The following is a 27,478-nucleotide window of genomic DNA, read 5'->3' as shown; positions in this document are numbered from 1 at the left end:
ATACCTTTAATGTACATAATCCTGATTCCTGTGGTTCACATGTTTGACAGGCTCCATCATATAATATCACTGTTTTAGGGTTGCTATAAGTGAATCCATCATTAGAAATCTGCAAAATGTAGATTAGAAATGGATTAACTCATATAGGCATCACCATATCCCCAGCATGGACTACTAGCATGGGATTTAACTCATACATAAACACCTACATTGAGCTGTTTAAACTCCTAAAATAGTCAGCAGAAATCTAGCCAATCCTGCCAGTAAGTCTAGACAGATATTTGACCGACTAGATGTAAGTATCTACTTTAAGGTAAACTCAATAGCTTTCTAGGCTCTATTGACCTTATTGAGTCAGTCTCTATGAGATCTCAGGTGTCTACCTCACTTACAGATTCATGCATGTAGACTAGAGTCAACTTGATTTTCCCATAAATGTGTCTAATGTCATTTGAAATGCTGTAGGGTAACCACCTGGCCTTTAACTTCTACTCTTGAAGGATATGCGTCTCTGTAGGTCCTAGGTCATATCTAGCAGTACCCTTGCAGGGGAGCAGTCTCAAATGGCACTCAACACTTACATTCAGGTGATGAAACTGAGACCCTAAGTTAAGCAAGTTGAGTTCTACACTTAGTACCATTAAAAAAAGGATAATATCTACATAATATATTTTATTCTTAACAGGAATATCTTAAAGTGAATATTTGAAATTTCTGAGAGTACCTTAATTTGCCACCTGGCAATGGGTTTATCATCAACGAGATCCATGACATCAGACTGCTGGCCATCACTTGGTAACTGACAGTCAACAGTCCCGGCATTTTGGAAGGCAGCTGGCATAATTAGAGGTTCTCCAAGAATCCATTGGCTATCATTATACTAAATGTTAAGACAGAGAGTCTGTTTTTCAGTGCAATGCATTACAAAAATATTTTTATCTCACAAAAAACATGGATTGCACTGTGTTTGAACACATCTAATGTCTCTGGATTAAAGTGCTACGTGAAATATTAATTTACCATTATTTACACAGGAGTAGATTTCTACCTAATCTGATAGTTAGGATACTGGCAGTTAGCCATTAAACTCTTGCACAAGCCAATAAATTGCACAAGCCAAAAAATACACCACTGCCCCTGTAGACTTCTCTCCTAAACTGTAGTAAGGGCAAGTCATCCAAAGATCTATCTTCAGAGTTCAAGATAAAAAAACAGGGATGATAATTTCTGACCAAAGTCTTAATATTAACAGGAATTCTTCCTGTAGAAAGTAGAAAGCAGGGTTAAAAAAGCATTACTGAAAATCAAGTTAGATGGAAATAAGAATCCAGGCAGACCATGAATCTACAGAAGAGCAAGATCAAAAGTCATTTTGAGTTTGACTAGGTTTTACTGAGCTGTCCCTCATTACTTGCTTCAGCTACAGAAGCCAATCAAGCCACCTTTATTTAATCCCAGTTCTGACATCAGGAGTCATCTGCTGATAAGGCCTTTTTTTTTTTTTTAATGAACAGAAAAATAACCTCACATAAAAGCTTCTGCTGAATGGACATACAAACTACTTTTGTTCAAACAAAACACTTCGGCTTTTTTAGTTCTTACAACTTTGAAAGGAATTCACAGCAAGAGTGAGTAAAAAGAGTGAGTAGCTAAATACTTCTAAATATGTAATTCTGAGAGCATTTGTTACATAACCTTTGACATGTGATGGAGTCTCTCTCTCCAGAAACCTTTCATCATTAGCTGAAGGCATGTTCAGATATTTCTTTCAGAAACATACTGACATTTCAAAAAATCAATTAAAAATTCTTCAGATCTACTAGAGTAAAATTTCTAGAAAAACTAACTTCTGCTGTTTAATATAAATAAAAGGGAACTGAGACTGTACTTTGGTTTTTTTGGACTAAACCCACTCTCATCCTCTACAAAATCTAAGTAAATTCTGGATCTGTGTAACCATAGGCTCCTTGGCCATGTCCTACCCAAACCTCTACCAAGAGAGATTTACTAGTCTTGCATCTGTGATTCAACACAGATTTCTCCAAATTACCTCTTTTAGTATCATGCATGAAACCTACATTCTTCCCAGCATAGTAGGACAGCCCCTGGACAATGGATCTGATTTAGGCTTTCACAAGTGAAAAGATGAAAAATGAGAAATTCACTTGGTACTTTGTATTAACTCTAAATTCTGCCAAAGCAACTCCACGAGATATTGATCTGTCAAGTTTATCTTAAAATACGTGGACTTGTATACTATTGCAACTCTATAGACATTTGCGTAAAGCCACTATTACTCCAGCCTGGGGTGAGAAGAAAAAAACAAAAAAAAATCCTTTCTTTGGTATTTTCAGGGAAAAACCACCAACTTCCTCCTGAACTTCAGATAAAAGCAGTGGTTTTCTTTTTCTAACCTGGATCTTGTCAGTGAGAAGATCATCAATAAAACTGATTTAACAGAAAGTTTTTGTAGTTGGGAGCCAAGTATACTACCACAGAGAGCACTGTTCAGAAAATCTTGCCCTGAGTTAAGAGTGAGACATTTCAAACTGTGATAAGTGAGCTCCCAATAATTGTCTCACTGTGAGCTTGGTCTTAAAGTCTTTTAACCTAATGAAGTGTAAATTTACACTCCAGTGCAAAGACTTTCTCATTTCAAGCCAACCTGCAGATGAGTGGATATATGTGCTCAAGAAAAACCTACAGCCCACATTGCTTAATCTGTCAAAATCATCTTAGCATCTGCTGGCACTAGCTAAGCAAAACTTCTGCCTCAAGAATGAAAATCTCCCATTTAACATTTCCCCTTTTGCCCCCCCCCCAACCGCACCCCCATCATCACATCAATAAAACCCCATTTTACTTTGGAGCTTTTTTAATTTTCATGTCCAAGATAAAGAAAAACCTCAAACCTGCAGATTATTTGAGGCTGACACTTTGCTTAAACCTTTTGGGCAAATTCCAGGTTTGGATAACAACATTCTGTTTATACTGATTCCTCCTAAAATTGTATTAGTTTGCAGTACAGTAGTTTTAATCTCTTGTTCAAGCCTGGGATAGAGGGCTTGACAACACATCAAAAATGCCTTTCTGCTTTTGTAACAGATTAATTTTATTTATAAAAGGGCTATTTCAAGCAGTAGATTGGGACAGAAATCTAGAAACGTCTTTAACCTTGCTGCCCTTTTTCAAAGAAGTGGTTCTTTATTTCCACTCTATAAGCACTTAAATAAAAGAAAAACAATGTACTGGTTGCTACTAATAGGGTTGCCCTTGCCCTTTCCTGAAGCTGCTGCATGCTGTTATCTTCCTCTCGCTGCTGAACATTCCCATTATGTTTTGTATTCCTTTTATCATTGAGGGAATGGCAATCTTGCAAAGACTTGAGTGTCTACTGCAAAGTGCTGAGTGCCTTTGCTTTTAGCTTCTGCTAAAGCATTGGACTGTGTCCACATAAATGACTAATAACAGGCTCGGCTAATTAGACATTTTTTTCGCATTCTCTGAGAAGCTTAAAGGTAACATGACTATACATATACCTGTAATTTGCTAATTTCACATTTCAGACTTGATGACTCCCTGAAGCCATGTCCAAAAGCTCTCACCGATGTGCAGTCATACTGTCGAATATCGCATAACCCAGCATTCTCCAGCTCTGTAATTTCTAGAACCTGGTCTTTGAAGCAGAGATTAGACAGTGAAAGTTGATATATTAAGTGATTCATATGCATTTACATTAATATGTTTATTTCTCTATCCAACTAAGAAAACTGTATAAATGGCATTATCCAGTATTTTTTGCTTCACCATTTGAAATCTTCATTCTCTCTAATACAAAGGCTTGTGAGACAATTCCAGCACAAGTTTAAAAAGCTTATTATCATTTTACCTCTTCCTCCATTTGTTTTTAAATAAGTCACTAAAATAAAAATGCCATTTCAAAAAAAAATTAAAATATTTTGTTTGAAAGGATTTTTCCTAATACTTCTCATACCTTCCCTGCGTGTCTGCTTACCTGTATTTTCTTTTTACTGAAAAAACCTGCCCAGCAACATTTGCTATAGCTCTTTTTTCTTCACCATTAATTGTGTTTCCACTGTGTTTAACAGTTTGCTTACAGAGATGTAATATCACCAAAATGAAAAGCAGTCCGCTTGCAGTTAATAAACAGGACCATACGGACTATAAACAATAGGGAACAGATAGAAATGGCAGATCTTCCCTGCTGAAGACAGGGAAGAACATGAAAATGTGCTAATCTCTTGGGATAGCACTGTGGATTGCAGCCTCACCGAGTGGTACGTTTAAGAAATATGACATACCATAAACTAAGCCCATGTTTTGCCCTACGGAAACAAGAAGGCTGAAAAGAAAGCAATTTTAAATTGCAACTAAGTTGTTGGATAACAAACAGCCCCAATGTAGGGAACCTCTGTCACTGTACCAAACCAAGAGAGAAAGGCAGTAAAATAAACTTATGGTGCACAAATATTGAAAATGCTATTTAAGTAAATCTCACTGTTTTGTTCCACTTACCAGACAGTACGCTGCAGTCATACGAGCTATAGCCTTGAAAACATGCACAACCCCATTCTATACATTCTCCATTACCACTGCAGAGATTGGGACATTTTAACGCAATAAGTAGGTTCTCAACTGACCCTTGAAGTTCCTGTCGGTTGTAATTTATTTCTTCTAAAACTCTCCTCTCACATTCATTCTCTAGAAGAGGTAAGAAAGCTTCTGCCCAGCTGAGGTCATCTTTCAGCAGCAAATCTTTAACGCACATATCTACCGCATCTTCTACTCGCCTGCCAAGAAGGCCACCACAAGATCTTCCTATACTAGAATTAACTATTGCCTGCTGGCACAATACCAAAGCACTAGACTCAGTCAGTCCTGAAGGGGTGGGCCAGGAAGGAAGGAACTTTTGGTGCATGTCAGTGGCATGGTCCTCTGGGAAAAAATAGCTATACCCTTCTAGGTCTGTTTGGCTAAGGCTTTGGAATGGAAATACTGGATGATATTCATAATAACTTTGGCGCTTCCCTCTACTTGTAACAGACTGGCCTTTGAGAAGATGAGTACCATAATTGTGAGGATTTCTTTTAATGCCTGAGCTTGAAATTCCTTGTCTTTCTATCCAAGTATTTTCTACTGAACTTGTGTTTACCAGCGATATTTTGTGAAGTTTGGTTTGCTTATCAGATTGATTCTTCCTCTGCAGAAGTGAAGAAGAATCCATTTCATGTGCAGATGAACGTTTCTTTAAGCCTCTGACAAGATCAACAGGACTGAGATACTCAGCAGTGACATCCAGTCCTGGTATCAAAGAAGAAAATCTACCATTTTCACTTTCTTTGCAAGAAGGAGGAAATTCTGATTTAGAAACTGACTCTAGTTTATTCTCTGATTGATATAGCCCAGCATCTTCAAGTGTGCAGTCACAGAAGGCTCTTTTTGTAGAGGATGTTAAAGAAGCAGGTGTCTTGTCAAACAAACTATCTCCTGGTGAAATTCTAGAGAAAAAAGAAAAAAAGAAGCTGTCTCTCAAATGCCTTGTCTATTTTCTTTGTTTTAGTAAGAATGTGGCATTTGTTTTGTTTTTTATTGTTTCATACTTCTATACCATAAATGACAAAATCTGCAGCATTCAGCTAAATTTAAGGACCCCATCTTAATTACAAAACTACGAGAGTAATTTATAACAAAGGGATTGAGTGACTCTTCTGTACACCTTGGTATTTTGTTCAAAACTTATTCAAACTAATCTTATGTCATAATTACTACGTGAACACTAATCTGGCACTTCAGTTTCAATTTACACCAAAATTAATCACAGAAAGTAACGATGGCATTTTAACATCAACTTAAAAAGTTAGGAAGATTTTTTTATTTAGACAAGTTGTTAGAAGTGCAAAGGAAAGGTTGAACCAAAAATGATGACATTTGATTGAAACAGAAGTATTTTGTTACCTCCATTCGTTAATAAAAGAAAAAGGAACATTAGAATTGTTTGGGATTTCCATCCCCCTTGCAGTGTGATAGTCATTCTCTGCACTTCCGTCAAAGGTGCCACAGAGTCCCAGTGTATTTTTGAAATCTGAACTGGGTGCCCTAAGCGTTATGCTCATTCCCCATTCACTCACATCAGCACGAACGAAAGCTCCAGAAGAAAACAATACCTAAAAAGAGATTGGCGATATCATCATGAGAAACAGTTCTGATAAAATTAGGTATGTTTGTTGGAACGGAACAATTGACAAAGGCCAGGTGTACAAAAACATTCCATTAAACTCTGGCTCTGACTAATCTGGATCAGAAAAATTTTGTTATTTCTTCTTTCGGCAAAGCCTTGTAGAAAAGTCCTGTACATCTCAACCTTAGCAAGTATGATGGTCAGCTAGGTGGTGCGCTGTAGGTCAACAAATTTCACTGATCATTAGCAGATATTCTGTGGAAGGTCAATGACCTCAAAACCACAAAGAATCAAAGATCAGCTGGGCAAAGAAAAAGAGGCCACTCACTTGTCATATGCTGGCACTGGGCAAGGGATAATTCTGGCCCTAGGAATTGATTCTTTGGTGACACCTTTCTCAACTATCTTTTTGTGAAATACATGATTTTCTGTGTGAGTAGCTTAATATAGAGTCATTTTCTACCTACAAAGATGATCCTAAATATTCAGAGTAGTTCAAAATAATCTCAAACATTTACTATTTTATTTTAGGCAACTCCATAATCTCTTGAAAGAAACTTATGAGTTTCAAGAGCAAAACCCTCTCCATGGATAGAATTACTTCAATAGGCTATGGTATTTCAATAGCTATCAATATATTATTCATAAGTTCTGCAATGCTCATCTATTGATCAAGCAGAAATGTTATTCTAAAAATATACTGAGTGGAATTAACACTTTCTAATTTACTAATCTGAAGAATTAACACAATCCAACTGCATGTTTTTCCTCGCACAAAACACAAACAAATTGCACTGCGGTGATGTGCCAAAGGAGAAAAACAGACTCATGTGCACATAAAAGAGAAATAAACAATAACCATTCATGGGAATCCATGAGACATGTATAGTTGAAGTGAGGACAAAAGATTTTATGACTTCTAAGTGTAAACACTGTTTCTGTTATTAACTTGCTGCACAAATCTGAGCAAATCACTTAATTTTTCCATTTTTCTGTACCCTTACCTATAAAAGGGAGGGACTTCATCTCTCTATTGCCTACAGATGTCTTGATATTTAATATCTTAAGTCTTCAAATGAACTGCTTCAGATAAAAGCTAAATATTTAAAGTATTCTTATACCGATAGCTAAACCCAACTTGAAAAGGCATATCGTTTTTTATGGCTTGCCTTACAGACCAACAGAGTGATGAGAGAGAAGCAGAGTGTTTCATTTTTACATTCTGCTTCATTTCAGGTTCACTGGAGCCCTACAGCAATGTCATTTATGAAAGAAAAGGGATAGCAAATTATACAAACAAAACAAAATGTGAATATTGTATTTGAGGGCCACATTCTCTAGAGAAGCCACTGATACTTTTAATTCTGTGCATGTCATTTGGCATACTCAATTATTTGCATACACAGGCTTTTCTGTATGACACTGGCATGAGCAAAACACTGTGCATGCAGAACGGAGATCCCATCTTGGAAAATTAGTCCTGCTAAATAAGTGCATATTGATTCATAAAACTGCAAAATCCATACTATGATTGTATGCCAACACAGTTCCAGGAAGGTGTCCATGCTGACACATTGTAGTTTTCAAGGATAACACCCCTCACTTACATGCAAAACACTGGCCAACAGCTCTATAATTGGTGTGAACTGACAAAAATAATTGCTGAGATAAATATTGCCTCAGCAAGTAATATTTACCACTTACTGTTAATTTTCTTCCGAGGTAGGACTCAGTGATCCTGACATTGCTTCCAGTTGTGTCTCTACTTATTACAGATAAGTGTGGCTGTGACTCACGTAGCTGACCGCTGCACATGTCAAATGCAATTATATCACTTCCTTCTTTGGCAACAAAGCCACAGTTACAGGAGGCTGGATAGTGAAGACTCCCGCAGTCCCACTGGCGAACATGAACTTCAAAATCTCGAGACGTACTCTTATAGAGAACAAACGTTCCTGTTTCGAAATTGTCGTAGAGCCTGGAATCAGAAGAAAAACATATTCTATTACTTTGGTTAAAAAATAGCTGTATCACTATATGTCAGCAACTTCATCTTAATATAGATTTCAAATATTTTATGAGCTTTGATTCTACAAATTTTGTCCACGCATCAGGAAAGCCAAATGGCACAGCACACAAACAAACACACAACTTTTTTTTTTTCCTGGATAATCAACATCATATCTTCTTGTATGCAGCTATGAATCAAAAATTTAAAACTCAGCTACATCAGAAAAAGCAGCAAAAAAGGTTAATGAATGGAGTATATGTAGACAATGTTTCTGAATGGGTACATAACCATAACACCACTGCCATTCTCTGATATTACCCAGTTGTGCTCATACATACGCTGATGTGGAAGCAGAAGGTACTTCTCGCTTTTGTGTTTCTACAGCAATGCACCTGTGCAGCAAGAGCAAGAGGCTTAATTCTGTGCATGTGCGGGGCAGGTGTGTTGAAGTTTGTATAAGTACCCTTCACAAAATGGTTTAGCAAGTTACATCCTTTAAGAAAGGTCTGTTTTACTACAGATGAGATAGAGAGTGCTTATCCTGAAGGTTTGAAAATGATTTAAAATGAAAACCGTAAATAGTGGCCTTTTTTCCTTAGGGTTAGCCATCTGCTCCCTAAAGCAAGGTTAAAATAGCCAATTTAATGATGGGGTGGGGAGGGGAGAAAAAAACCACTCCCACTGTTAAGTTTAACAACCTCTTAGCCATAAATGGCATTTGACAGCTAACTGCAGAACAGTCATTTGCTCTGTGAATTTCTGCCCAACAGAAAAACTGCAGATGGCTGCCCTACTGGGACTGCACAGGACTACCTGTGATTCATTATAGACAGCTCCCTTTCCCCAGTTTGTAAAATAAAAGTAGCAACACTGTTTATCCTTAAAAATAATTTTTCCCCCTCAGCATCATGTTTCCAGCAAGAACATATCACAGTAAATCACACAGTTTCATAAAGAGGTTGATGGCAATACATCGATGCTTAAGATGCCCTGTGGAGCCATCCCTATGATTTCCACTGAAGGAGGAAATGCAAGATAATCACTGTGACTTTTTATTATTATGAATATCATTATTACTAGTCACAGTGCTGTCAGAGTAGCCATTACAAGTTGTCTTTCCCCTTCCTTTATCAGCTTCACAAGATCCAGGTTGTGAGTTGCACACCCTTATTTGGAGGCAAGGCATCCTCTTCCTCTCACTCTGTCACTTGAAGAAATGTGCTTTTGCTGAGCAGAGAATATACGCTTCCCATGCGTGGAATCTGGACTTGTTTTGGCCCCTTCCATGAATTAGAAACACTTGGAAGACAGAAGCATACCAAAAGCATGCCATTGGTGGACAAGGAAGCAGACTTTTTTGGAAAGAAATTTTTGTAACGTGCAAGGGACAGCAGCGAATAAACAGCTTTCAAAGCGATGAATGAACTCAGCACAACGTCATGTAGACAACAGCTAGCTTCTAGTGACTTGATCCTTACAGGGATTCAGATACTTATTCCCAAGGTCTCTGAGAGAAGCTACGTTGTAGACTGGAAAGTCTTTTGAATTAAAATAGTTTTGCTTAACTGATCAGTTAGTCATTATAAATATTTAATTATATTTCCATCTTCCGTATCCAATAGGCTGTATGGCCACTGTTCCTCCCTTGCACACTCCTCAAAGAAGGAAAACAGTCTATTTTCTTTACTCTTTCGCCACAACCCAAAACTTGCATTTGGAAATATAAATATTACAAACATCACCAACAGTGGCATGAAGCTTTTGATAACTGAAGAATATTTATCCTTATTGTCCAGGAAGGAGTATAAAATACAGAGGGCAATTGTGGAAAAGTATAGTTAAATTATATCATTAGCATAGATAGCATGATATGAAATCACTCAAAATTAAGAGCAGCAGTCTAGTGATTACCTTCCATCAAACGTAATTATATGAGGATCAGTAAATGAGTAGCAGTAAGCAGTGGGTAGATCCTTTACGGTAATCTTCAAAACAAAGAAACACATAATAATTCAAGTGGGTTAAGAATAAACAGACTCAGGCAAATTATTTATCTTGAGATACTAGTTTACTTTTCAATCAGTATGTTATATTATACTTTTTAACCAACCCAAGTAATTATAAAAAACTTCACTCAAATAAAAATGCAGGATTTGAATGAAAATAAAACAATGGATATTGAACACTTAGAAATCTTGGTGTGACTCAGTATGTCACACCTGAACCAGGAGCTTCATTTACATCAGCCACATTTTTGGCCTGTTGGTTTTATAGAGTTAGAAGATTTCCAACCTGTGTGCTTTCTGGAGCATAGCCATTCCACAAGAAATTATCACTGGATATAGGTTCCACCACAATCCTGGTAACTCTGTCTCCATCCTGCATAAAGTCTGTCACAGCAGTGAAATAAATTACAGCTTGACTACAAATTCCATTATTGCAGGGTTTCTGGAGAAGATCCACACGACAAGAAGAAAGAGCCAAGTTTAAACCTAACTGTTCTTTACCTGTTTTAATGAAAACACATCATTAGTGAGTGTTCCTCTAAACAAGTCACATATTTCTATAATACTGTCAATATAATTACTAAGTTATTTACAAATAAGAAAGATTTTTCTGTCCATAAATGAAAATAATTATGTATTTTACCGGGTTTTGGTCATGCAAAACCCCCTCTCTAAATACACACACACACACACACACACACACACACACACACACACACACACAGAAATGGTTCAGAATTTTTCACAGGGTGTCGAATGAAAATCACAATAGTCTTGCTAATAAGACAAAAATGGTTGTCTGAATAGGCAAGGCTCCTCCTGGGGTTCACAGGACTTGTTTTTGACAAGGGACTATAGAAGACAATAATAATAGTAAAAAAATGAGGATCTCATGACTGCATATACAATACTTGCAATGAATACAACTGGGCAATAACTGAACAAAATTCTAAACTTTGCAAGTATTACACTATTCAGTTTTGTCTATTCAATTCAATAAAAAATGGTTCTGATAATCCATAGCTCCCAAACACACGTGCTAATTTCAGGTACTGAAATTATGTACATACTGCTAAGTAACAGATTATGGATGTGTTCCCCAGTACTGTCAACAGCAGTATATTCAGCCTCTGAATATTTTGTTCTAATGTTTTCTTAAATATTTTATAATGTCAGCCTTAGCTGACCAAAGAGAATATTTAGAAAAACATATTAAATATATAAAATGTAATAAACCCCAGGATAATACTTACCTTGGTCAACAGTATTTAATGTTAGTGAAATTCTGCAGTCATTTTCAAGCTGTGCAAATTCAGGACAAGGAAGAGGAATTCTACTTTCTATTGCCAGTCTGTATTCTTTCCCATCTTCTGATACACTATACGTTTCTGGATATATCTAGCACAGAAGAAATAATACTTAAATTACAAACTTTTGGGTGAACCACAGTACTGCTTACTAACCAGCAAGACACATCAGGAGTGAAGTACAGAAAACTGAAGACATGGAATGGCATGGTGCATGGCCCACTCTACCTGATGAGGTAGATTAGGATGGGCTGAAGAGCAGAGGCACACTGGGGAGAAGATGAGGACACTGTGGCCAGTGTCTTGGAAGGGTGAGAATATGGGACAAGGAGAAGGAAAAGGCAATTGCACAGGCTTGCTAGAAATTATCAAACCACATTAACACAAAATGTGTTCTCTGGATAACTCCTGGAGAATAAAATACAGTACAGCAAATTGCTGTATTGTCTGCAAAAAATAAATAAGCTACCTATGAACAACAATGTCCTGAAAGAATTTAAAAGCACAGTATTTTCTCTGGAAACCCTCTCTCTAAATTTACAATAGATATATAATCAGAACTGCAATGAGGAAACAAAATACCTGTACATTGGGCAAAACTCTCAACACAGCCTCACCACGTGAAAAGGAAAACAACGCAGTCAGGTGTTGTACTGCAGAATTCTGCAGAACTTCACATACATGAGACTAATTTGGGCCTTGATCTTGCAGAAACATAAGCTCACACTTAACTTTATGAATGGTGAATCATCAGTCAAGTCAACAGTATAACTCCCAATATGTAGTCGCATGCATGTATCTTTCTGGGATTGAGGGCCTCTTCCTGGCTGTTAAATTGGCCCATAGAGCTACATCCACAGTAGGAATTAAAATGAGTTTGGACCTGTTCTCTGACCAAACATCATGGCACAGCTCATGTCTACATGATTCAACTTTTCCCAGTTCCACTGCCTAATCCCAAAACAGGTTGGCCTCAGCCTTCCCTCATCCCCATGGTCAGCTGGGAATACTCCCTGGCCAAGGCTATCCTCCAATCCAGGCCCGAGCATTTTCTGGGAACACCAGCAGGCATGGGCCAAAATCATGCCAGAAAGGCAGAAGCCATTAAATGTACTGAACAATTAGCTTGCCAGGGCCCAAGTCTGAGCTGTGGCCTTCCTTAGTTTATGAATGCAGAATGTAGTCCAGCTTCTGGAGGTCAGGGCACTCACTGTGCTGCTATGATTTGTGTGCGCTGATGATTCAGTCTTCCTGCACCTTGAGTAGATGGGGGAAACACAGAAATACTTTTGACTCCCCCAATACTTGACATATCTAAGTTCACTACAGCCAAGCATATGCTCTATTAATTCACAATACAGCTTAAGTGCCTTCCAGTCAGAGGCCCAGCTGTTTTCTGTAGCTGTTATGATGCCAGCTTACTTTCCTTCAGCAACCTACATGATTTTATCACTGTGGAACACATAAGAATTACAAAATGTTTACTGATATAAGTATTTTAATGCATCAACCAAAAATGTATTAATATTTACATGTTAGTTGCAGTAATACTCAGAAAGATTCTTGTTACAATAAAGTAAGATATTGTTTTCTTTTCAAATTACCTTAATTCCAGCAAAAAATTCCTCACTCTCAACAGGAGAGCTTTGTATATCTGGTTTCTCCAACAGAAAAGCAGAACTGCTACAGTAAACCTGTAGAACAAAAGCAACACAATAGAATATATTTTTGGCTTGGAGTCCTTATGGGAATACAAAACTCAGCCATAATGGGTCAGCCTAAGGGATTCATCAAGCCCAGTCTTCACTAGAAGTTACCAATTGCCAGTGGTGGTGCTTAAGGAAAATACAGAAATGGATCAAGCATGCAAAGACCTTTTCCTGGCATACTCTGTCAGTGCTTCAGAGCCTTCTTGAACTAAAGGCTGCACACAGACCATCATGTTTAGCAAGCACCCAGACCTGAATGGATTTGACTAATCTCTCCTGAACCATTTCTGGGCCCTAACATCTTCTGGAAATGTATTCTATTCTTTAATCACGTTATATACTTATTTTTGTCTGTTTTATGTCTGTTGCCTTTTAATTTTGTCGAGTGCCTTTTAGAACTTAGATCATACAAAACAACCAGCCCTACTCCTCCTCTTCTTATTATACCTTTTCCTGGTATTATGGGCTTGGACGATCTCTTTTTCAAGCTGAGGAAGTTTACTGTAATCTCCTTTCACATTGAGCCAGTCACATGCCACTAGTCACTCCTTCTTCCATTTCTTTTGCTATACCTTTTTCGAGATACAGTGATGATACATGCGATATTTGAGATTCTGAGCAAATCAAGAATCGATAGCAGCAGCATGTAGTTCATGGCTTCATTCTCTGCTTCTTTCTTTTTGACAGTCACTAAGCTAACATTGTCAGACAATATTCACAAATGCTCTACAGGATTTTTGAGGAACAGCAGTTACTACTGCTGTCTATAAGCCACCCAGGCAGCCTGCCTTTGCCCCGAACCCCAGTGCATTATCAAGATAAACTAACTCAGGAAAACAGTAGCAAACTGGCTATTAAAAATAAAACTCTCTCTCTATATATATTTTTTTCTGCCAGGAAATATTAACCTGCACTTTGGTATATACAGGTAGAAAGCCTATCAGTTTTTTCAGTGCTTAAGCTTCTCAGCATTACCACGTGATCCTAGATCTCGAGTCTGCTACCACTTAAATTAATGGAATTACTCCCATTGCTTTTAGTGGTGGAGATTAAACTATTTAAATATTATTCAAGAGAACTTAAACCTCTGAACATCATGGTCAAGCAGCAGTTCACTATTGATTCAGAGGAAGAGTTATTTACTGGATCAACAACACAGCTTCTTACAACAGCTAGCTCTTATAAGCTCTCACCTAGATGCAGTTGCATCCAAAGTCTTCTTAATTTACAGTATCAAACGAAAGCAGAGTAGAAGGTGAAGATGATGCAACTTGAATAAACATTTATGTACTGGAGGCACGCTACACTGTACCGAGACTGAGAGTCTCAAAACTTTAATAGCAGTGGTAACTACTGATACATTCTGTGATGTTTCCACGTTCGTACGGGCACTGTTGAGGTAAACACCTAGAGGCATAATTTTTCTGCCAAGAAATATTATGTGGAAAGGTTCTGGGACCCTGTCTCTAACAACTGTTAATATCTACTTAGCATTACGAAAACATATGTCAATAGATAAAATGCCTATGGAGGGAAAATAACATATTTACAAAGATACAAAGAGATTATAATTATTTTTAACATACTCTGTCTCCAAGTTTGAGGTTTATGCCATCTAGTTCTAAAAGTGAGAACGTATGAACTGCTGTCTCACGTTTCAGTTCTTCTTTGACACCTTCAGGAGAAAGTCTGGACCAAGCTACAACAAATCCAACTGAGCTGTTTGCAAAAGGAATGCCAAAGGTACACCTTAGGTATATGCTGCCTTTGATTGACTCTGCTACAACTTCCGGGGTAGCTGGTAGTGGTGGTGACACAAATGCAGACGATGAAGGAGCCAGCTTACCTAGTCAAACAAAAGTGTAGTTTGTGCTTTTTATTTTGTGCAAAAACATTACTGGATGAAATAACATTGATATATACTTTGTCAGTTAATAAGCTAATAATTTTTACCTTTTCGATATAGTTCTTATGTAATTGTTAAGCGAATCAGTGAAAAAGTGTAAAGCAACATGTAAAGGAATTTGTACGACAGAAGAGTATTTTCTCCACTTATAAAGAAAAGGAAAAGAACTGGCAACAGTACGATTCTGTGGGAATCGAATATAAAATGAATCTGCAAATCAAAGTAATCTGCAAATCAGCATTATTAAAATTACATTTTAACATTTATTCTGAGCATTATGCTCAGAAACAACATTTGTAATCCCACATTGGAAATTATTTCTAAACTGCTCATCCTGCACAAGATCAAACAATAGTTTTGATAACATGACCATTTTTTATTCAAGACAAAATACGACTAAATGTTGAAGTCATTGGGTCATGGATACAAAGAGAATCCTGAAAAATCAAAAGAAAATACTTACTGCTACAGATGCCTCGAATTTCCACTCCCCCAGGAACACAGGTCTGTGGTTTTGCATATACAACAAGTGTAAATTGGTCTTAAGTGGTATGTTCATATACATACAGATTAATTACATACCAAGGCAAGATTTACATGTGTTTCCCTTTCATTGTTTTCAATTGGAAAAAGAAAATTGGCTCTGAGTTTAGCCGAACACAGGAAATACTTTCCAATATTTAATAACAAAAATACAGAGTACATTATGCTTATACATCCTTACAAATTTGGACAGTGAGACCAGATAAAAAAACTTAACTAGCAGAACTGACTAAGTTTTCAATAACTTATTTTTTTCTTCTTAAAAAAAAAAGTTCATTATAACAGTTAATTCATTTTGTGAATCAATGTATCCAATTTTTTTAACATGCAAAAGGTGTATGTTTTAATAAAAAAAGATTTACATACATTCTAATTAGCTTTAAGAAAACACTGTTTTAGGAAAACAACCGTCCATCTGTGTAATTTCAATTCTAGTAAATATGCTTTAATTAAAGGAAAAGTTATTTTATTATGGTTGAGAGAAACAAATTAAATTTACAAGTAGTCACTAAAAAAGAAGATGACTTAGCGTAACAGGAGTTTCTCACTAGCCCATATAACACACTACTGGTGGAAATGCTTGCGATACTTCCACGCATGATACACTATATTGCTCTGCTTTGTCACCTTTTAATAATTATAATTGTAAGAGTTTAATAGTGCCTTCCCTAAGTTATCTAAAATATGCAGCATGAGTAATAAAACCCCGAAGTATTGGGCCGTGAATAGCAACATGCTTTTACAGCACACAGGGCCAAGACATCCAAAGGCATCGTAACAGAATTCTCCTGCAGTTCTTTCCCATAGCGCTAATAAAATGTGCATCAGTAGAGTGTTTCCACTTTGCATTTTCTACTAGCAACACTGTGTGTACTCTCCAAAAAGAAGATAAAAGAGTTACAGTAAGAAAGATAGTCATAATGATGCTAAACAATAATTGATAAGCATTTAGTTTGGTCAAGTTCTTAAATAAAATTTACTCTGACACATAATTATATCTCACTAATGAATATTCACAGAGTCTGAGTGCCAGCCTGAAGTACTCTGAATTTTCATTTCTAAATCTTCTATCCCTACCTGATTATGTCAGAAATTTAAATTCCTGTGTTCCTGGGCTTTGAACAGTACTTGAGTGCCAAATATAAACCAGAAGTGGGTGGTGTGAATACACCCTTCCACATCAAGTTATTGTTGTATCATATCAATATTAGAAGTAGGAATTACAGAAAATTTTAGTACATATAGCTATTTTCAAATGTTCATGTTCAGCACAATGTCTTACAAAATGTAACTCAGAATATATACATTATAGATTTTATGCTGTTGTTTTTAACTATTTTTGAATAACTTTAAAATGAGCAAACATCAGAGAGCACCTACCAGGAATGTAATAGACTCTTTTTAAGAAGCTTAACATGTAAGAACATCAGAAAACTTGACAAACACACTTCCTCATAAACAGACATTTCATTGAGTTGGTGCATGCATCCTCTCACCTTCGGCACAATAGCCCATGCATCCTTGGGTGGGCTGTAGTAGGTAAACAAAGAAATCTCCACAGTTTCTCACACTCACAGGGATTTGGAAAAGACAGCAGTCTCTTGAAGTGCTGAAGAAAAACTGCCATGTCGCACAAGCTGTTAACTGCTTGATCTCACCAGGCCGAGGCATGGATTCTGGCTCCCTCAGGGACAACCAGACAGGCGCCTGAGTACCACAGTGGTTCACCTAAAGCACCAGAGAAAAACATCAGAAAACGGTTAGTGCTGTATCAAGCTGTTGTTGTGCTCTGTCCTTCCAGCTATGTCATCTAGAGTCTTTTGTATTTGGATGGTAGACTATGTTAATCAGGTAAGCTACTAAACACTTAGTACTTAGGTCAGATTTTCAAAACTTTCCTGGATGATCTGAATGCATACGTTGTTAGTCCGACCTGTGTTTTGGGAAACATCTGGTGAAAATGTCACATTATTCTCTAGTCGACCTCTCTGGTTCTTTGCATATATAGTCTCCATTCTGAGAAAATAAAAGTAGGTAGGTAGTTTGCTTGTATTAAACCTAACTGAAAGTCCTTCAGGAAATACACTGTTCTCTATAGATTTTTACAGTATAATAGCCTGGATAATAGGACTTGAAAAGCTCTTGTTTTCAAATAAGAAATTACGAAGACATATCTCCTTAAAATATAGCTATTACAGAGATGTTGAAGTTGCTCCAAAAATCAAGCATTACAAATCAAAGGTATTAAATATTCCAAGTAATTTTTGAGTCTTAAGGGATTCGCAAATGACAAGAAAACTAATTTTCAGCTAGCTCTGTGAGTTCAGGTCATTTCAGGATTAATCTCTTCTCTCTTATATGATCACTTTAAAAGCGCCACAATTATTGGCATCACGTGGCTACAAGTCTCTGTACTGCTTTTGCATGTCCTTAGTAACAGACTAACTGACCATCATACAGTTGTGGTTTTAGAGCATGCTATTGCTGCTATGCTGGCACTGAGAAAAATCATCTTTAGCAGTGACTACAAATGACAGTTTTTGAATGCTCTAAAATCAATATAATTTATTATTCTCTGCTCTAGCCCATTCAGTTAAAAAAATTTCAGCCCATAACATGTAAGACTTTATTGTCCAGTTAACATATCTTTAATAGTTGTGTATTTACAGAGATAAAGAAGCTTTGCATCCCTCCATGTCAGTCTCCATAATTCTTTCTTTTGTTATACCTATCTTACTGAGACTTTATTAAGAAAAATATGTGTTATTTCTCATAAACAAATGGGGTTTAACAATACCTCCACACACTTGGTTGGCATTTCAGCAGGCTTATCAAAAATCATAAAGCGGTACCATCCTGGTGTTAGGGAATGGTCACATATTAAATCCTGAATAGCTGATTGCTGCAGGTGAGATGAATCAAAATCAACACTTCGATAAGGGCTCTTCAGGATATGATGTCCACCAGGATGGCATTCAAGAACTGTGAAATAAGAATATTAAGATGAAATGTCTAACAAACATGTTAGAAAAGTTTTTAAATATTTCTTGCGGGAAAATTTGAAGATACCGCAATATTACATGAGACCTCTTTTACTTATGAATATATTCGAGTCTGCCTTAGTTACAAAAAGAACTAGATATGTTAATGCTCTATAAATTTAACAGAATTCTCATGTGGTAACTTTTTTCTTGTTTAAGTGGACAATAAATGCAAATTGATAACCACGCATTTACCCCAGACAAACACAGTGGGAAGGCATATGCTTATACTTACTCTCCAGATTTTGACTTTATAGTTCCACTAATGTTTATGAAACATAAGAATGGAGTGTCAATATAGAGGAGGATCAAACATCTTACTTCAGCAGGAGTAAGGATCATCTAAAGGTCTTCTGCAAATAGGCTACTACTTTATAGGGAACCTATCCATTAAATGAAGAATTTCCTCAAATGGATGAGGTAGGTATGTGTAAGTGGCATGTATAAATGCAGATCATAACACAAATGAATATGGAAATAGGTAGCTAATTAGTTACTACATGTTAAGTCATTATCTGCCTGAATAACATGCCTAATTGTAGTAAGTGTAAATACAACTGACATAAACACATTTTTGGACATCAAAGTAGCCTTCATAGTTTCAAAATCACAAAACTGCTGGTAGATTAAATCAGTGATCTGAATCTGAAAAAAGCCTTAACAATAGTTTTTTAAAAAGCAGACTCATTCAGAAATAGAGCAGAACATCAGAATCCCCAAGACTGACCCTGAGAAATGAAGATGACTAGTGCTGTGTTAAAGACAGTAACAGTAAAAGTTCTGGCTAATGGAACATTTGCAGACAGTGTCAAATGTAATGAATGGCCATTCTCTGTCAAGAATGTGCTTGGGAAGTGAGAGTTGGGCAAATAAAATGGTAGGATGTGTGTAAATAAATAAATAATCTGTGTGTGTGTGTGTGTGTGTGTGTGTGTGTGTGTGTGTGTCTGTGTACATCTGACTTTTTAAAATGCTTACAGGGATACCAAGTGATGCTATAAATGGAATTTCATGCTACACTGAATGATACATCTAACTTTAATTCTTGCCTGTACCATGCCACTAATTAATTTTTAAAACAGCGTAAGCAAAGCACTATAATCTGACATTTTGAATATTATTAGTGTAATCCTAAATTACTGCTTCCATTTTTTTTTATATTTGTCCCATATTTTGCATGGTGTAACTATGTCACCGATTACTGTTACTATGTCACTGATTTTGGTTAAAGTAGTGTAATAATGTGATATCTACTAAATTCTTTCATATCATTGTTCTGATAGCCGTAATTACAAGATGGTTTCAAAATCAGATAATTCCCCTCCTTTAAATGGAGAAGATGCCCTAGCAGAACAACAAACTTCATCTCTTTCAAGCAAAGTATGACAATCCTATAGTCTTTCAAAGACTGAAGATTTAATCCGATATGGCTTTAGGCAACTCAAGCAGGTAACAACAGCTTTATCTTCTGTCCTCTAAGTGTAGATGGAAGTCAGTGTGATTGCCTACACCACCACTGTGCTTCTGAGTTGCTTGCAATAGCCCGTAGGCTATTCATGTCCATACAAGTTGACCTTAGTGAGAATGTATCCCTTATGGGAATTTGAAGAAAAGCTCTTGAAGAATCAAAGGTCAACCACGTGTGCTATTGAAATGTTTTCCAAGCAAGCTTCAGCACAAGCAGTTTACGAACCATGGTGAAAGTTTATTCCTGTCTTCTGTTTTTCACTGGAATTCTTTCTTTCATACAGCATCCTTATTAGGTTTTTTTTTCCTCTGTAACTGAACCACTCCTGAAACAATTAGTACCTCTTACCTTTTCTATTAATAAATCAAGCCAGACATGAGACAAGTCTTTATTTTCTTTTCCTCTACAGTTTAATTAAAACATCATTTGATAGAGCTCTAAAATAGCTGACTGTACTCACTTGTAATAGGGTTATAAATCCTAACAACGATCAGATTATACATTTCTGATTATTACGCACATTGCTTTTAAATGTCACCCAGCTCTTCATTTATTTTTCTTCTTTAGAAGCAGGCTAGTATTTCCATAGCTATTACTTTGAAATCTCATGTTCATTGAAAAAAAAATCACTATTTTTTTCCTTACCCATTCAACAGAACAACCGAAATTAACTGCCATCATCAGTAATATCAGTTAAAATGTTCTTACCTGAACGTGTGACTGATGTGTTGTCTAACTTTAGTGACAGTGGAAAACAAATATATCTAACAGTTTTACGAAAACATACACAGCAAGTGTATGTTGTGTTTTTTGTTAGAAAGTTACCCCTGCAGAACAAACCCTCTCAAATCAAATGCATTAAAGAGAAAAGCCACTAAATTTTCCACTGAAATTAGGATTTTCTTGTCCAGAACTTACATATTAAAAAAAAAAAAATGCTGACATAAGCAGTTCTTTCCAACTTCAGTCTCAAAATGGCTAGCACCAACCGTGTTGAAATGCTGCAAGAGAATTTTGCCAGAGTCTAACACCGGCAATTTTCAGCCCAGTGAGATGAGTTTGGCAGAATAATAAGCAACTGAAAACAGGGTCTGACACTTGAATGCATTAAGGAAGCTTACTTACCAGGCAAGCTTACCTATCAGCTCTGCCTATCATGGGAGGTACATTAAAGTATGGAAAGACATATAGTAAGAATACACTGAAACAAGCTACTACTGGCTTGCAACTTCTTCATCCACTGCAGTCACAAAATATTCCAACAAAATGGAAAACTCAGGTTAGTTTGTTACAAGAGAATTTAGCATTTATCTGAAGTGGTAATTCTAACGGTTTGTGGAGGCTTGTCTTTGGAGGGGCATGGTTGGTTAAGGTGTACCTGTACAAAAAAATTTAAACTCGTTTAGGCAGATCATAGGGCCATATGTCAGAGAACTGCACTTTTGCACTTAGTGGCACTTATCTCCGGGGAAGATACATTGGGATTTGTATAATGCAACTGCCACAAATTGGTCAGGTAACAGGTACTCAGAACATAGAAATTGTTAAAAAACACAGGAACCTGTTGTCAGTGAAGAGTTTTTCCACAAAGCAACACGTAATTGGTTCCTGCTGGCTGCCTGAGCTCCCGCTGAGCTCCACCAAGGAAGGACTTTGCCATCGCCTGTTCATATTCCTGTTCCCACCCATCTGCAGAGATGGGCTGCAAAATGATTTTCCACCCGTTCTTGGGCAAGGCCAGCATTATAGATCAGTCAAGGATCAATGAGGACTTCGGGGGCAAGCTGGAGTGGAGAAGGGAGAAGGAGCCACCCAAACAAGGGCAGAGTGGCAGGACTGGCAACTCAATTAATTCCTCAGGCACAGATAATTTACTGGGTTGTATCTTCTGTCATCTAAAGGCCAGGATCTGGCAAATGACTACAGATAAACAAATACTTGCTAGTAAGTGCTCACTCTGATCTTGAACATGTTTTTTCCTGTATCTACTGACTGCAAATGCTGCACCATATCAGCATCCCAGGGCAGATACTAGAACTGGGATTGCTGTTTTTAAACAGAAAAGTGATCAGAGGTATTTGTGGATTTGAAGTCTTACAAAATACTAAAACAGAAGTTTACTTTTTGGAAGAATTTATCCTGAAATAATCATTCAGGGTAACATATTTAAAGCAAAATAAATAAACTAATGTAACTATTTATCTAGAAGATACCATTTGCTTGGATGAGGCATACAAAAGAAGATTATTACAAGTTTCGTGGCAATAATAATATTATAATGCAATGGAACTGGAACACGAACACTCCTGTACAAGAAACAATTACAAAAAAAAATCAACATGCACACATTAATATGTATTTATATATAGCACAGGCTGAGTGGGTGTTAAAACACTTTCTGCCACTCATGTCCACACCTAGAAGGGTCCTCCATAAAGTTAGTAAATACTTGCATAGCCATTTTAAAAAAAATGCAAATACATACTTACAGAATATACTCTAACAATTCACTCTGTGATACACTATTGTATCTACCCATAACGTGGGTTTTCTCTGAGATGTGAAATAATACAGATGTCTGCTTTTTCTGCTGGGCTTTCTGCAGCACGCTTTGCAGAGGCCCCAGGCGCGGGTGTGACAAGATGAACGGCCCCCCCCTCGGAGACGCTCACGCAGCCCCAGCGAGCCCCGGGGCGGGGGCAGCCGCCTTCCGAGGGGGCCGCCAGGCAGCCCCCAACCGCGGGCAGCGGCGGCGGCGCCCCGCGCCCGCTCCCTCCCTCGCGGCGCTGCGCGGCGGCGTTACCTGCGCGGCGGCGTTACCTGCGCGGCGGGGCGGCGCGGCCGCCAGGCAGCCCAGCAGCGCCGCGCACAGCCAGAGGCGCCGCATGGCGCCTCCCGCCGGGCCGGGCCGGGCCGCGGCCGCCTCCCGAGCGGAGAGGAGCGAAGCCGGGCCGCCTCTGCGCGCTGCTCTGGCTGCGCCGCCGCCGGCCCCGGGCCTTTTGGCCTGCCCGGCCTCGGCGGGGCCTCGGCGGCGGGGCGGGGGGCAGCCGGCCCGGCCCGGCCCGGCCCGGCCCTCAGCCCGCCTCCCGTCGCCCTCCGGCCCGGCCCCGCTGCGCCCCAGCCCGCGGGGCCCCCCTGCTTCGTTCTCCGCGGCCGTTCCCCGGCAGCAAGCGATCCGAAAGGGGGTTTCCCACCTGAATACATCACGTCGGGGGGCTTTGTGAATAGAGGCTTTTCTGAATCCCGGGCACACCCAAAGCTGGTCAGCTTCATGAAGGAGCAGTGTCCGGAATTGTATTTGTGTTCGAATGTGCAGTAAAATGCTGAAAAGAGCCAGTTTTGGTTCATTTATATTTACTCCCAATGCTTTGGACATTCCCTAGATCACCAGAGCATTTTATACTACTGCATTTCTTTAGATAGCCAGTGAGTTTTATACTATCGCTTTAGTTATAATTACAAACTAATATGTCACCGTTTAAGGCAGAAAAAGTAAATATTCAAGGGTTTTGAGGAGCCAAGTTTCAAGGATTTCTGGGAGAGTTTCTTCAGAAATGTTTATCAGAGGTCAAAGAAGTGGCTCTGTTTAAGATTTGGTAGAGCTTTCTGGTATTTTTCTTTCTAGGCCTGGAGTTGTGTGGGCACCGAGCCGTTTTGCACGCACGAGGGCATACATCAGTCCACAGCAGTGTTTCACATGCCCTTTAAGATATGTAGCCTTAACTCAAACACATAACGTTACTGGCATGGGTATGACACCCAGCACTGCCCACCGAAAACACGGCTTCCTGCGAGCTGCTAAACATCAGCAAGGAAAAACGCTCCGTGAGGGCGACTTCCGGGAGGAACTGGAGTTTGTGGGCTTTGCAGGTCAGGCTTCCCTGCAGAAAGAGGTATTAGGGCCGAGTCGATGCGGAGACACAGAGCCTTGGCGCAGGTCACAGCAGTCTCCCGCATGTGTATCCCGAGCTGCTTCAGCGGAGGGCGCAATGACCGCGGCAAATGTTTAAAAGTGCTGCCAGCGGTACAGCTTGAGCCTTGAATTTGGGGTCTTGGATTGCTCTCAGTTCTGTGAGGCAAGTACACAGCCCCTAAGCCTTAAGGCAAATGCTGAGGTTTTTTTAATTGTTTGGGCAGCTTTCTGGGTTACTTGTTACTAGACATGATAAAACCTTTGAAAGCTGCATATATCTGATGTGACAGTGCGGCTCCCCCACCCTGAAATGTGTATTTGCAGAGAAGACAAAAGGAAGAAAAGAGATATTTTACAAATACCGCTACAAATAAGGAGCTAGAAAGACAGATACTGAAAAGCTTTATCAAAACTTAAACATTGAGCTACTTCTTTGACCTCTGCTAATCATGAGGGACTGGTATTTGCAGAAGGATTAACACCTTTCCTCATGAATCACAGAGGAGACTAACAAGCGGTGGTAATAAAGGCTGTTGGAGTGAAGATACCTTTCAACTTTTCTGCATTGTTTTTCGGTTCTAGCTCCCTCTGCTACTATCAGCCTAGGAGTCTCTTACAGCAACGGCACTGCAAGATCATACTGTGGTTAAAGCAGCTGACAGCTTGTCAAAAGTAGTGCTCTGCTCTCACGGTGAGAAGGAATTGCATCAGTGACACTGAATCTATGAAAACAGTTAAAATAATTGTAGGGTAGAATTATGCTCAGATATAGGTCTTTCCAGCAGGTTGCAGTTTCAAAAAGTTGTAGACACTAATTTACATTGTTCTAATTAAGAAAATTGTAGGCTATGTAAAACAGTTTGGCCTGCTGAAAATACCCTTCACTCAAGATGGCACCTGAAGTCAAACTATAATTTTGTATGTGTATCTTATTAAGTAACAGGATGTTCTGGAGAAAAAACAAGATTGTAGAATGAAGGAAAAATTTAAGGTTCTATAAATGATTACATAGTCCAAATCATCACTGCTGTAAACAGTAAAAGCACAATGCAAGGAGCAGTGGCATCAATGGTAAGGAGAATTTAGACATTGCAATGCAGAGTAGTATTTCACAGAAATGGATTTTATGAATGAATACAAAGGAAGAGAGATGTAAGGTTGGCTCTGAAAATTATTGCGCCTAACTTCCAGTTTAGTAATCTAACTCTATGCAGTAAAGCTTTTAAATACATATTTAATTTAAGGTATATTCTTAAGTACCCTTTGTGAAGGAAGTAAATTATTTGCTTAGAACAGAGCCTGAGGAGAAATGCTTTTGCTGGCTAAGGACTGGCTTATTAAGGAGAGCATAAGAGAAAAACAAGAATAGTGATAGATCAGAGAAAACAGACTTGTTGGATGACACAGAACAGGGATTTAGACAATGTTGAAAACAGAGGCACTGCAGAAGTTTAAAGGTTCAGATAAAAAAGGTGGCTCTGCTGATACTAGGTCTTAGATGATGTAGCTAGATTGTACTGTTTTACTGGTTATCTGCACATGTAGGTGACTGAGCAGCTCCTGTGTGCATGCGTGTGTGTGTATGTGTGTGTTTGTGTGAGAGAGTTTAACAGGAATCCTAGAAAAAAACATGAAAGAGAAAAAAGGAAACTTTTTCTCATAAAAGCAACCAACAGCAGCTTCACTGTACCTGTCACTTATATGGACAGCATGCCAGTGTGATCTCTCTAATAGTGCGCCTAAATCATAAACTTAATATATATGAAATATGTCTTACACACAAGATTATATTAGCTCTAGCTGCATCTTGGGGGACAGTCCAGGCAGTGGCAGGTGGATAACAGGCTGACTAAAGATAAAGGGTACCAGCCTTGAGCATTTTAGGTCAATAGGTCAGGAAGAGCAATCACCGATATCTGCCCATATTTACATATTCTCAAATATGTGTGCATAGCTGTTTGGGTGTGAATTGGAAATGAGACATCACCTTTGAGTTTTAAAAGTATTTGGCTCCAGACAAAGGCATGGAGGGTATTTGTATCCAAGCCCTAATTTCAAAGGTAAATAAGGGGATCGGCTAGAACAAAGGCAACACTTGTGGCGGGCTATTTGGAGTAAGAAGTAGTTAGTATGTTTGTGGGTACACAACAGTGGAGGTTCAGAGCTGGGGGGAACAGCTGGGTCCATGGATGTTGCCCTGAACAATGAATTCCTGTCTCTGACACTTAGAGGGTCTTAGAGACAGTGTGTAATTAAAGCTAAACAATTAGAGAGAAATCGGATTAAGTTTAAGCTAAAATTGCCCACTGTATCGGATTTATTATAACCCTTTTCTTTCAAAATGTGCAGTTAAAAGCGTGAATGGAAGTCTTTCTTAAATGAGTCTTCTTTGCTATACCACTAAGTCTGTCAGGTATTGTAGGCAAGGTAAATTTGAATAAGCCCTTTAAAGCTCAGTTGCTGTATTCGTTATCCCTACGGAGATAGAACATGGATAATAACTCCAAATAAAGCAGTGAGAAGAACTTCGAAGCTAGGAGAGATTTTTCCTGCAAATCTTCAAAGGGTCATTGTAGTGATGCCAAATGCTAAATGTTTGGAAAGAGTTCCCTTCAGCAGATAACATCCCCCCTTTAAGCAGCAGATGGCTGAGAGATATCTCACAACTCTGGGCAAATCTAAAAGCATCAGAGAGTGATGAGTCCTCTTGCACTTGGGCTTTCATGTTTTTCAGTCTTTCTGTTTGTAAAAATCATTTCTTTTTAAATTGTGTGAAAGGGTATATGTCAATGGTGAGTGAACTTGTCCTTTCTGAAAAAATAAATAGTTAACATTCTTTTTCTAATCTAATCAATTCTGTCCTTGAAGTCAAATTCCAACCTTCCTTTCAAATTGTGCATCTGTGGCTTTTAATTTAAGTAAGGTTCATTTGACTTAGAAACATGGTTTAACAGCTCTGAAGCTAATGTTCTCAAACACCACTAAGACACATGAATTACAGCAGTTCCAGTTCAGAACTGAGAGAGTTGGTTCTATTTTTGGCACCAAATAAGAAGAAACAAAGAGTCAGTAATGGTTGTATGCATTTATTTATTTCAGTCATTATGTGGCTAATTTTAAATCATTTCAAGAGGTTAAATTTGCTCATGTTTGTTCTGCTGGCAGCTTTTTCTGAAAACTACATGGCTTTTGAGTGGCATTTGTTTTTTCAAAATGCTTTTAAGATTTGTAGAGAGGATTTTTAAAACTGCTGTGTAAATGTACTCAGTGTTGGCAGTCTGTTTAACTTTCAGAAGTAATGATATCTTTAGTGTATTTTGGCTCCTAATTCTCTTTCATATGTGGCCTCTTGTATATACTAGATTTGACTTAGTA

General features: G+C 38.2%; 1 protein-coding gene across 4 annotated transcripts in view; it reads right to left on the bottom strand.

Annotated features, from left to right (window-relative positions):
- VWDE (von Willebrand factor D and EGF domains) overlaps window positions 1-23,098 on the bottom strand; it is a 39,280-nt gene extending 16,182 nt beyond the window's left edge. For all 4 annotated transcript variants that reach the window (XR_010387657.1, XM_064506361.1, XM_064506362.1 and 1 more), the window contains exons 1-14: window positions 23,011-23,098; window positions 18,479-18,663; window positions 17,178-17,409; window positions 14,819-15,078; window positions 13,128-13,217; window positions 11,470-11,614; window positions 10,503-10,717; window positions 10,122-10,195; window positions 7,904-8,177; window positions 5,977-6,185; window positions 4,537-5,519; window positions 3,540-3,676; window positions 725-880; window positions 5-109 (exon numbers count right to left, since the gene is read on the bottom strand). Coding sequence is in view for 3 of the 4 variants with exons in the window: in XM_064506361.1 (XP_064362431.1) it covers window positions 5-109; window positions 725-880; window positions 3,540-3,676; window positions 4,537-5,519; window positions 5,977-6,185; window positions 7,904-8,177; window positions 10,122-10,195; window positions 10,503-10,717; window positions 11,470-11,614; window positions 13,128-13,217; window positions 14,819-15,078; window positions 17,178-17,409; window positions 18,479-18,663; window positions 23,011-23,077 (3,132 nt within the window). In the remaining variant the exon portion in view is untranslated. The remainder of the gene's footprint in view (window positions 1-4; window positions 110-724; window positions 881-3,539; window positions 3,677-4,536; window positions 5,520-5,976; window positions 6,186-7,903; window positions 8,178-10,121; window positions 10,196-10,502; window positions 10,718-11,469; window positions 11,615-13,127; window positions 13,218-14,818; window positions 15,079-17,177; window positions 17,410-18,478; window positions 18,664-23,010) is intronic.
- Between the last annotated feature and the right edge of the window lie 4,380 nt (window positions 23,099-27,478).

The sequence above is a fragment of the Dromaius novaehollandiae genome, chromosome 2 (assembly GCF_036370855.1).
Source record: "Dromaius novaehollandiae isolate bDroNov1 chromosome 2, bDroNov1.hap1, whole genome shotgun sequence".
Taxonomy (NCBI): domain Eukaryota; kingdom Metazoa; phylum Chordata; class Aves; order Casuariiformes; family Dromaiidae; genus Dromaius; species Dromaius novaehollandiae.
Note: the sequence above shows the minus strand (reverse complement) of the source record. Positions and strands in the feature narration are given on the sequence as shown.